Here is an 11,839-nt window from a genome sequence, read left to right as displayed (position 1 = left end):
AAAAAAAAAAACAAAACAAAACAAAAAAAAAACAAAAAACCTGTTCTCATTCCATTTACACACATTTACATTGTGTGTGATGGGGTGCATGTATGTCTGCGAGGCCTAAGTGTAGAGGCCAGCTCTCTCATGGGAGTCCTGGGGACTACACTCAGCTGGTAAGGCTCGGTGGCAGGTGCTTTACTCATGGAGCTAGCTCACCAGTGCTAATAAGAGAATGATTTTTCAGTAGACACACTGGAGTTGTGGGTTTGGGCTTGGGTTTCTATATTAACTCCGAAACTCAAGACCATTTAAATCCATGCAGACATTTCAAATGGTCTGGGTTGATGAATGACGATGGCTATGCTCTGTTCTGTGTCTGTGTACCTCACTCTCAACCCTGGCCCCACAGCAGAAGCCGCTCCTGGCCCGTGTAGGCCTACATATCTTCTCCCTACCCTCGCTAACATGCTCTGGGAGTCCAGGCTGCTCTAGAACTAAAGTCACCTGCACTGGAGCATCAAGGGTGGCAACAGTGTGCCAGCCTTGTCACGTAGGCAAAGCGGCCCTGAGAGTGACTGGCTGGCAGGCTGTGTGGCCATGCTTGTCAGAGATTTTAAAAAGCTAGTTTTGTTTTGTTTTTTTGAGAGAGGATTTCTCTGTGTAGCCTTGCCCGTTATGGAACATGCTCTGCAGAGCAGGCTGGCCTCGAATTCACAGAGATCCACCTGCCTCTGCCTCCCCAGTGCTGGGACTAAAGGTGTGGGTCACCATGCCCAGCAGAAACTTCCTAATACCTACCACTCCATTTCTAAATCCCACAAATTATAAAAAAGGTTACTGATGTGAAAATTAGGAAATAAAAAAACAAAACAAAGCAAAAAAACAAAAAAACAAAAAACCCCAACACGTTAGCAGCCAGGAGTCCTTATCAATAGTTCCTTCGTCATTAACAAGTATTTTTTGTTAAATCTCACTGGCATAGGCGAAAATAAGGTGAAAAAACACTTTTCAAAATAGATATGGGACTTGTGGCTTAAATAGACAGAAAGCCAAGAGGAGAAAGTTCTGAGCTGCCTCTCTGAGGCTCTTACCTGCTCGGGACCCATGGAGGGCAGTCCTGACGTAGGCACGGAGGTCACTGAGGTCATGCTCATCTGGCCTGTCATCTGGTTCATGCTGCTCAAGCCACCCGTGTTGGTTGCCATCGACACACTGATGTTCATGTTGTTACTATACATGCTGGTGTTTGCTTGTTGCCCAAAGTGTGGTGGGGACTGCTGTGCAAACATGCTGGAGCGTGGGAGGAGGAGTTAGTCTGACGGTAAGCTGAGGCAGTCTGTATCTAAATGGCCTGCCCCGGGGTGCTGGCCCAGACATCAGGCTTGCTTCCTCCCTTGCACACATTCCTGGGAAGCACAGACTCCTGCTTTCCCAGCTGCTGGGGGCCTGCTGTTCGCTTCTTATCATGTGCACTGATGAAGCCCGGCTCTGTGCCCCTGCCTGCCTGCCTGCCTGCCTTCCACAGGATTCTACAGTTAGGAGTGGCCGCTGCTTAGAGGTATTGTTTTTGCTCCAAAACAAGCGGTGCTGTGCTAGGCTTCTGTGAAACTGTTGACTTTTGCTAAAGAACAAGCTCCATCTTTAGCAGTCCATTTGCTATTGCTTGCTAAGGCACATACAACTTAAAATATGGGTGAAAGGGATGGCTATTCTATAGAAATCGTGATCATTTCCAAGAGTGATCTTTTTTTTTTTTTTTTCCCAAACAGGGTTTCTCTTTGTAGCCCTGGTGTCCTGGAATTCACTCTGTAGACCAGGCTGGCTTCAAACTCAGAAATCCACCTGCCTCTGCCTCCCAAGTGCTGGGACTAAGGGTGTGTACCACCACTGCCTGGCTAAGAGTGATCATTTATATCAGACTTAGTAATGTGACATTACCTGTTTCCACCCATGCTCCCCTGTGCCCATCCATTCATGTCTGAGGTGGGCTGGTAGGCTGGGTTGGCTTGAGACTGCTGCATCATGGGACTCTGGGTATGTGCCATCCGGGGGGACATTAGAGGACTCTGGGGAGTCGTAGCCCCAGTAAAGCCAGGATCAGGTTGCTGACTTATTCCTTAAAAACAAAAACAAAAACAAAACAGAAGCCCAAAGGAGATTGTTAGCTATATCATAGAGAGAATGTTCCAAATTAAGTATACACAGAAAAATTACTTTCAATTATCTATGTGCAAATTACTAGACATTTGAAAGAAGCTGAGACAGAAGTACATGGAGAAAGACCCCTCGACAGCTGAAATCTCTCCAACAGTCACGGGGCTCCTAGGATGCACACTAGCACCGGGGCTGGAGTCAGAGAAATGGCGTTTGTTCCTTAAGCCCTCTCCAAACCAAGGAGGAGTCTTGATTTTATCTGAGCTGGTCAGTCAGTGTAATAGTATCGTTCGTTTTAAATTTAGTTTGAGCTCATTAAATTCATCTATATACTGACAGTCAACATATGAATAACGTACATTAAATTAACTTACATCATCCCATGTTCAGGAGATATATTTTAGAAAATACACAACTGCACATCCACATTGGCTTATTTTGTTTGTGAAAAGAGCTTGTGGCACTTGAGTGCCGTCAAGATTATCCAGTTCTTGTTTAGTTTCAGTGTAAAAGAATTCACAGCAAAAGAAAAGGAATCTCGGCAGACTTTCCTCAGCTGTCCCGTGGAAAGTGAGCAGAGGCACCAGGAAAGGAAGACAGCGGGGAAGCGGGGCATTCCAGAGACAGGGTAAGAACACATTCGCTCAATCCTGGGCAACACTTAATATTTAAAAGTAGCTACAAAAGAAGAGTCGAAAGAGGAGAAAAAAAAGCAATGCACTATCTTTGCTTTTTAAAGAGACAGGACATTTGTATTTAGGCAACATAAAGGCTTCCATGGTTCCTTAGAGATCCCTCAGATAGGGTAACGCAGAGCCATCTGGAACCTGTAAGCACGGAAGCACTATGCAAGCACGAAGAAGCCCACTGTTAGCTGAAGATAACACAACGTGCATGTCAGTCTCTATGACATTACCCTTCGTGTCTTGTCTGTTAGAATGACATTAGAGAACAAATCATATAAAGTAAAGCAAGAGGCCTCCCATATGGCTCTATGTAACACTTCAGAAATTACCTATCCAGTGAAGACTTGGTATAACCTTAAAAGTTTTATTTTCTGTTTTGATAAGCATTGTCAGTAACAAACAAAATCTTTATTTTTCTTTTTTTAAAAAAATATTTATTTATTTAATATATGTAAGTACACCGTAGCTGTCTTCAGACACCCCAGAAGAGGGCATCAGATCTCATTATGGGTGGTTGTGAGCCACCATGTGGTTGCTGGGATTTGAACTCAGGACCTTCAGAAGAGCAGTCGGTGCTCTTAACCGCTGAGCCATCTCTCCAGCCCAAAATCTTTATTTCTGAAAAGTAAAGCAAGAGGCCTCCCATATGGCTCTGTGTAACACTTCAGGAATTACCTATCCAGTGAAGACTTGGTATAACCTTAAAAGTTTTATTTTTCTGTTTTGATAAACATTGTCAGTAACAAACAAAATCTTTATTTTTCTTTTTTTTAAAAAAGACTATTTATAATATTTAAATTGGCTTATGTCTTCTGACATTTCATATCTAGGTGCAGATTTCTTTGTGTCAGACTCAGAAACAATCAAGGATAAGTAGCAATGTGTATTACACTCATAGACACTGACCTGAGCAGATAACATCCATGCATGCTCACACATCCAGAGACAGACACATAGACACTTAACTTTGGTCATTCTTAAAGACCTGCACCCAAAGAAAAGGAGGGCCTGAGCCAACAGGTAGGTACTGACTGTGCGGGGCTGGGAGACTTGCCAGGCCCTAACCTGCTCCAGGCTTCCTATCATTCTCTGGCTAAGCAGGCACACAGGTGTGAGACAGATGTGGTGACCAGGACTAAGGTGCCTCGGGAGAAAGGAGAAAGAAGAGATAGGTCGGACGGGACAGCAACGGTGGGAGGGGTCTAAGTCAGTACCGTAGTTCGGAGGAAATGGGAACTGCTGGGCATTGGCCTGGGGAATCCGGGGATTGTTCATGGCTGCCGGTAGACCAGTGGGAGCCACCATGCTTGGGGTCATATTCAACCCTTGTCCTCTCATCATCAAAGTTCCCCGCTGCACCTGCTGTTGCTGATGCATCTGTCTCTGCCGAAGATGCTGGTTCAGGATTTCCCTCTGCCTCTGGGCCAGCATTTGTGCATTAATAGGAGCCTGAAATTGGGGGCAACCATGAAGGAAAATCAAGGATAGATAGGTTAGACAGGATACCAATGGCATGTTGTACATAAAATCACTTGAAAAACAAAGTTCCATGAAAGGGGGTCCTCAGAGCGGAGCACCTAGTGAGCACGCATGCAAGTGCTCTCAGTGCAACCTGCGTGACGATTCTGTAACCCTCTGATACTGACCAACTCATTTCTTGAGGGTACGGTCAGTCAAAAGACGTCAAAAGAGCACAGGCCTTTCTATAGGAAGAGTTTAAATTTAATTTAAAAAAATTTAACATTTATTTTTATGTGTGCAGTGCTCATGGGGACCAGAAGAGGGCATCTAACCACCAGGAAGTGGAGTTACAGGTACGCATGAGCTGCTTTCTGGGTCCTCTAACTTGACTGTCAACTCTTTTCTGCTTTAGCATGCCGAGTGCTGGGAGTTCCAGCACTGGGGTTCCAGCACGGCTACCCTGCCTGGCCTAAGACTTTACACAGGAAGAGGACAGCAGTTAAGGGTCTCTTCTAACAACATTCCAACCTAACAAGAAACCACGTCACTGCCAAAGGTGACTTGGTGACTCCGGAGAGATGGAGGTGGGGGTGATTCAGCAGTGATTTCTGTTAATTTACTGATCTCCAGGCTGATCTGGCTAGCTGTGCAGGTGTCCCCTGTGACCCTTAGTCACCCTGGTCTATGGCTACACCACATCAGATGCACCTGATCTCAGAATGGTCTTTACTGTGGATGCTGAGAGGTCAGGGTGAATGACATGATGTGAGGGGGCCCTGGGTGTGTGCTGTACACTGGTGCTGGAACGGCATCCCCTGGCCACTCACAAGGCTGCCTACTCTAAAGTTTATCTGCAGTGCAAACATCAGTGTGCGCAGCACTGTCAAGCCATTTATGACTGTAACAACAGCAGCAAGGATTTCCTATGCTCAGCATGCCGCTGTCTTCCTACCAAGGGGAGGGTATGACGGATGTGTGGCCTTCCTATGTAACAGGCTCTGTGCTGGTGCAGGACTGCCCAGTGTTCTGAAGTGGAAGATATGGGTGTGCTTACGGAGAAAGGTACGGGTGCTAGGCAGGGATGTTTGAGTCTCAGAGCCTGTCGACTGAGTTTAAGTTAATAAGCAAATTACATAAAATGTCTTCACACAGAAACTCCAGAGAAACACGGCTACTGCCGAGAGCAGCGCTGTAGCCAGAGTCTTCAAGGCTAAACCCCTGTTCTCATGGGAACATTGGCCAGTACTTGAATCCAGGATTGGTTGATACTTTTTTGTAATACAACTCTTATGTATTACAAGAATCAGCTGACCCCGGCAACAGGGACGGCACTAAGAACTAACAGGGCGTCAGAGGAACTAGGAAAAGCCAGGTCCCTAGTCTACCTGGGAGGAAATGAGAGGAGAGGCTGCTCACCTGAGTTGGTACTCCAGGTCTCAGAGTCAGGTTCACATTGGAAACACTGCTGATCTGATTCATAAGCGGCTGGCGATTCTAAACACAAACATGGAGCGTCAGCACTTTGTCGGGAAGGGGGAATTTGAGACGGGGTCTTACTATGTAACCCAGGCTGACCTAGAATCCATCCGTATTTTTGGAGACAGGGTTTCTCTATATAGGCCTGTCAGTCCTGTGTTTCACTCTGTAGACCAGGTTGGCTTCAAACTCATAGTTCCTGTCTCTGCCTCCTGAGTACTGGGACTAAAGAGTGGCTATTCTTTACTCAATACATTTACACAACAGGACATGTGTACTCAAATCATCTTTTCCAATTAACAGCCCTCTCCAAAAACTCAGCTCACTCTTCTTGACTCCTCAGCCATTCCGGCCCGCCTGAGTGCCGTGAGAAACTAACCTGCTGTGCCTGGAGGCGGTGCTGAAGCTGAAGTCTCAGTTGGTTTGGCTGGTTCTGCACGATGCCTGTGGGCCTGAGGCCCGGCCGGGGCTGCATACGGAGTGTGGTGTAATTTGGCCGCTGTCCCATGGTGTGAAAGTTTGGATCTTGCATGGGATTATAGCCACCCTGGGCCATTTGTGCCTGAGATGCGTACTGCTGTGGGAAGACGGAGGGCTTCTGCTCCAGCATTACGCCGGGCTCCTGACTGGAGAACTGCTCCGGATCCACAGCCTGGCTCTGAAAAGAAGTCCCAAGTAAGCACACAGTAAAGCTACTGCTAACACTGCCCTGGACATGAGGCCGCGCTCTCCTTCCTGTAACGGACGCTTCAGAAACCCTGCTATAGAAACCCTGCACCGATCTTACCAACCATTTTTTTTAGCTTGCCTCTACTTTTCCTTCTGCCCAATGCCTCTTTGCAACTCCTGGAGGGAAGCAGCAAGGTTGGGCAGTCTCTCTGCAGCACTGTCTCCCTGTGGCGCTTCCTCCAGGCTGGGGGCGGGGGACGACACTCTGCAATGTCCCTCTTCTCTTCCAGTGAGAACCTGGCAGGGCCTGGAGTGAGCAGGCAGCTCCAAGTGTTCCCTCTTTTGACCGAGACACAGCCCCATGTCAGTTACTTTAGCCCATGGTCTCCACTCCAGACACCCACAGACTTGGGGACATGAGATAGACATGACATAAACTCCAGGGAGGCTTTCTAGCAAAGGCCGGGCAGGCTGTGGTGCACACTGCGATGTGGGACTTGAGCTCATCAGCGGAGTGATAAACTTCCTGCCTATTACCTTTCGGTGGGAAGAGTTTGATATGGGGTCTTACATAGCCCAAGTTGGTCTCTGATGTGCTATGCAGCCCAGGATGAGTTTCAACCATGAGCCTCTGGCCCCCACCTCCCAAGTGCCACGACACCTGCCTTACACTGTGTACTGTGTATGACGCTGGTCTCTATGGTTAGCGGAACTTCTTACATGCCCACACTTTGCTATAATTCACTACTATATGCCAGATATAGTCAATGTGCTTGTCATTTGATTTGTCAACTGCTGTTCTACCAAAGACCTACAGAGGGGAAGGAATGGAAGGTGGTGTAAGGCTGTGTGGCAGATCCTCCCTGTGCCCTGTCCAGCATCTGAGAGACTATCTGCAAGACTAATTCGTATATACTTGGTTAATTTAATTGTCTGAAAGATGCATTTTTAAACCCCAAGACATGGTCTCATTATGTAGTCCTGCTGCCCTGGAACTAACTACGTGTAGACTGGGTTAGCCTCAGACTCGCAGAGACCTGCCTGCCTCAGTGAGTGCTGGGACTCAAGGCATGTGACACCATGCCCAGCTGATCTGTGTTTTACAGAGAGCTGCGTAAACTCCAGTGCATCTTGCATTAGCTATACTGCTTTTTAAAAAAGTAGGTGCACGTGTGAGTGATACACACACACACACACACACACACACACACACACACACACACACACACACACACACAAAGAGAAAACTTGAGTGGGCTCCCATGAGTGTGTGAAGCCTGGAGGACTTCTGGGGGTGCAGCTCTTTCATTCAGTTTCTGAGACAAGGGGTCTTGTCATTTCTGCTACAGGGCTGAACATGGAAGCCTCTGGCTGACCATCCTGTTCCCACGCACAGGGAATCTAGCTCTCTCAGAGTGATGCTCTAGTGTCACTATGAAGATATAATATACCTGGCCAACCCTTGTCCTTCTAGAAGCCACAGCTACACATCTGAAGGTCTTTAGAAGGGCAAGCCGCAGCAGAAGTAAAATTTCAAGTTGCCTCAGGGTCCTGCTCTGGCAGCCTGCCTCTGTCCTTCCTTCCAGCCGTCCTGGGACGAAGATGCTGCCTGTGGTCTGTGGTCAGCAGGACAGCTTCCTCTCCTCTTGATAATTTAAAAAAGTGTATATGGTGTACCACCAGCAGGGAGACCACTCCTTGTTGAAATCTTTCAGAACTTTATATCTGCCCATATTTAATAGGAAATCTACTTAGGTTATTTCCATAGTGACCTATTTCGTTTTTGCTTTGTTTGAGACAGGCCTCACTTCTGTTTAGAACTCCCTGATTATGCTAGACTGGCTGGTGCCATGGGAATCCTCCTGTTTCCACCTTCACAAATTCACCATTGCTGGGGTAAAGTGTGTACCACTGAGCCTGGTGGTTTTCCTGGGCTCTGGGGATGTTTGTGAGACAAGCATTTTATTTCTATACTGTGTATGCAACTCTGGCTAATCTACAATACACATACACACCACATTTCCACTGCTGCCCCTAAAAATGCCGTCTTTAGTTCAGCTTAAATGACATGGTGACTGACCTGAGGAGAACATTCAAAATGATGTAACACTGGTTTTAATTTTTAAAAAGTATTTCAATATTTCAGAAGCCAAGACAGGTTAACTGCCATAAATTTGAGCCTAGACTGGGCTGGGATCTCTTAAATTTCTTAAAAATCTAATCTCTTAAAACATAACCCCCCCCAAGCCGGGCGTGGTGGCGCACTCACGCCTTTAAGCCCAGCACTCAGGAGGCAGAGGCAGGCGGATTTCTGAGTTCGAGGCCAGCCTGGTCTAGAGTGAGTTCCAGGACAGCCAGGGCTACACAGAGAAACCCTGTCTCGAAAAAGCCACACAAACAAACAAACAAACAAACAAACAAACAAACAAAAAAACCATAACCCCCCTCCAAAGTCCCCCAAAGTGTTACAAGTCACCAAGGAACTCAAAGGACATTTAAGAATGTCACCCGCATAAACTCATGGATAATCACAGAAAAGCTGAACTCTAGCTGACGCTAAAGGCAAAACCGACCAGTTACACAGGAAATAGGTGCCCCATCTCCTTTCTGGCTTTACGTCAGGGTGTAGCGCACAGCCTCCAGTCATTTCCTTCCATTCTGCTGTTTTCAATATGAATCAACAAGTAAGTCTGACCTCCCTCCCACCTGTGTCTGCTAGACTCTGGGAGTTATGACTGTGTGTAAGGTTCCAGCGTCTTCAATGACTGTGTCACTACCCTCACAGTGACATGCTGCAGGGCCAGGCAGAGAGAGACTGGCATGGGACAGGAAGGAGGACCAGGAGGAGGTTGTTTCAGATGCCGAGGGGACATGAGGTTATTATCACAGCCTCAGGCATTCTCAAATCAAAGAAAGACAAAGTCTGTTAGTTCTGCAAATTAACTAGGGAGCAGAGAGAGGCTAGGAGCACTAGGGTGGTTGACATCCTAAAATTGTTATGGGCGACACCGACATAAGGGTTGTAGTGTCTGGCGAGCGGCAGTCACACTTACGATGCTTCTGCTACCTGTGTGTGAAACAGGCCTTTCTAAGTAGCAGCTGCTGGTCTCAGTGAGTAGGCATGGCTGACTGAGGCCGGCTCAGTGTCTCCCATCCCAGCGGCGAGGACCAAGGCCCCCAGGAAGCAGTGACCCTGTGGCTTCTCTAACTTTTCCCCTAATCTGCCCTTTCAGCAAGCATGGACAAGAGGCTCTGCCTTTCTGCTGTAACTCGTCTTATGTAATGGTCCTTCCCAGGTGTTTGCTTCTCGCGCAACAGTTTATGTGAGAGTATGAGAGAAAAGAGGAGGAGTAGGGGAGGCCTGCTTATGGGGAGGGAAAAAGTATCCGGGAGTGGCCTGCAGTGGCCCATGCAGGGCCTTGCCGCTGTGATGCTCTGACCTACCTGGCTGACCAATTCTGGTATCCCCAGAGCTCTATCAATCTCCTCGAGGCCATCGAAGTTCCGCAAGGCCAGATACAGCTGGTCCAGAAGAGCGCCCTCATCGCTTGGGGACTCTGCTGCAGGATGTGGACACAGCAGGTCATCAGGGGAGCTGCCGAAGGGCTGCCTATAAAGAGACAAACACCATGAGCTGGTAGAAATACCAGTTGACTCCAACAAACTCTTCCTCCAGCCAAGCACTGAACAGAATGAAGACTTTTGAAAATATGCATCTGAAAAATCCACTTTATTTAGTGTTAATAAAGGCCAGTTAAACCAGTTATGTTTCTACATCTTCCCATAAAGTACGGGGTTAGCTTAGCCAGGTACCCACATCTGTGCAAAGTCGGAAAGGCACTGCCATAAAAGCTACTTTGATGTGTGTGTGTTCGGGGCTCACCTACCTAAGTTCACAGACCCGTACTGGTGTGTGTGTGTGTGTGTGTGTGTGTATCTGCTGTGCACTGACAGGTGAATGCAGAACACAGTGACTCACACACAGTCCTTTTCAATGAGATGACGATGAGCAAAGGCGGGAGCAGAGTCACACACTTGAATACAATCTGGGCTTGTGAACTTGGCTTATCTACTAAGAAACTCTATTTATGCAGAACCAGAATTTGCAAGCATTTACTAAAACTCTGAAGAAGTTTACCTGTTAGCCCTCATGAGGTAGTGCCAAGGGAAGGGAATCACAAACCTTCTAATTGTAATTGCTACAAGGCAATATGTGATCTTGACACTAAACTTCCATTTCTATGGTATGTAACATTATAATTAAGTGACCAAATTACAGGATCTTCTAGTCACTGCAAACCTGAGAGGGATAACAATACCAGTTCCAAAGTCAGTTTTGTACTGTAGACCTACTATGGAACACCGTGGAGAACACAGTTTTACAGAGAAGCTAACCTATTTTTTATTGTGGGCAGTACTTGGAACTGAACCCAGGGCATCACATGTGCCAGGCAAGACATGCTCACATCCCAGAAAACCCATTCGTAAACAAGTGGCAATAGATTTATGAAGGGACAGAGTTGTCGGCCCTGGCCCAGTTCAGTCTGCTGTGCTTTCTTAAGCCGTCCTCTGACTTAGAACTGTAACACGGTGCCCTGCTGAGCACCCAAACCAACAATTCATTTCAAATAGCGACAGCAGAGGGAATCAATGTGCAGTCTATACTCCCCATCTGGTCCTATGTTTAAGAGGAAGTCCCTCAGCGAGTGTCCCTTGATGCCTCACCTCACTTGCTGACATGTCTGAAGTACAGTAGGCTGCTGGGAGGCCACTGTCAGGCAGGAGCATGGAGGGTATGTATCCCTGTGCTTGCCTGCACCGGACATGTTCAATATGTGCCATCTACTTGTGTTTTCTCCATAGTCCACACTCCCTAACCTTCAGAACACAAATGCGATCAGCTCTCTCCTCTCCTGCTGTAATTTAGGAACTGAACAGACAATCGAAGAGAAATGGCAATGTGAGGAAGAAAAGCAGACAACCGCATGCCACATGTGAGGAGACAGCCCACAGGGGTACCCAACAACTGGGGCTCGGCTAATTCTGGTAGTCAAAAGTCAATGTCGGTTCCTGATCATGTTCCCTCAGGCCTGGGAAGCTATGTAACGTAGACAGTGAAGTGCTGCCTCTGTGCTGGTCAGTTTTATGTCAACTTGACACAGTCATCAGAGAGGAGGGACCCTTAACTGAGAAATGCCGCAGTAAGAACCAGCTGTTGGCAAGCCTGAAGAGCATCTTCTGACTGATGCCTGTAGAGCATCTTCCCAGTGACTGATGCCTGAAGAGCATCTTCCCAGTGACTGATGCCTGTATAGCATCTTCCCAGTGACTGATGCCTGTAGAGCATCTTCTCAGTGACTGATGCCTGTAGAGCATCTTCTCAGTGACTGATGCCTGTAGAGCATCTT

At 47.3% G+C, this 11,839-nt stretch overlaps 1 protein-coding gene across 2 annotated transcripts in view; it reads right to left on the bottom strand.

Annotated features, from left to right (window-relative positions):
- Ncoa2 (nuclear receptor coactivator 2) overlaps positions 1-11,839 on the bottom strand; it is a 240,816-nt gene that overhangs the window by 8,607 nt on the left and 220,370 nt on the right. For both annotated transcript variants that reach the window (XM_021222395.1, XM_021222396.2), the window contains 6 exons: positions 9,876-10,041; positions 6,142-6,420; positions 5,703-5,780; positions 4,040-4,274; positions 1,924-2,101; positions 1,077-1,275 (listed from right to left, as the gene is read on the bottom strand). In XM_021222395.1, the coding sequence (XP_021078054.1) occupies positions 1,077-1,275; positions 1,924-2,101; positions 4,040-4,274; positions 5,703-5,780; positions 6,142-6,420; positions 9,876-10,041 (1,135 nt within the window). The remainder of the gene's footprint in view (positions 1-1,076; positions 1,276-1,923; positions 2,102-4,039; positions 4,275-5,702; positions 5,781-6,141; positions 6,421-9,875; positions 10,042-11,839) is intronic.

Source organism: Mus pahari, chromosome 22, assembly GCF_900095145.1.
Source record: "Mus pahari chromosome 22, PAHARI_EIJ_v1.1, whole genome shotgun sequence".
Classification (NCBI taxonomy): domain Eukaryota; kingdom Metazoa; phylum Chordata; class Mammalia; order Rodentia; family Muridae; genus Mus; species Mus pahari.
Note: the sequence above shows the minus strand (reverse complement) of the source record. Positions and strands in the feature narration are given on the sequence as shown.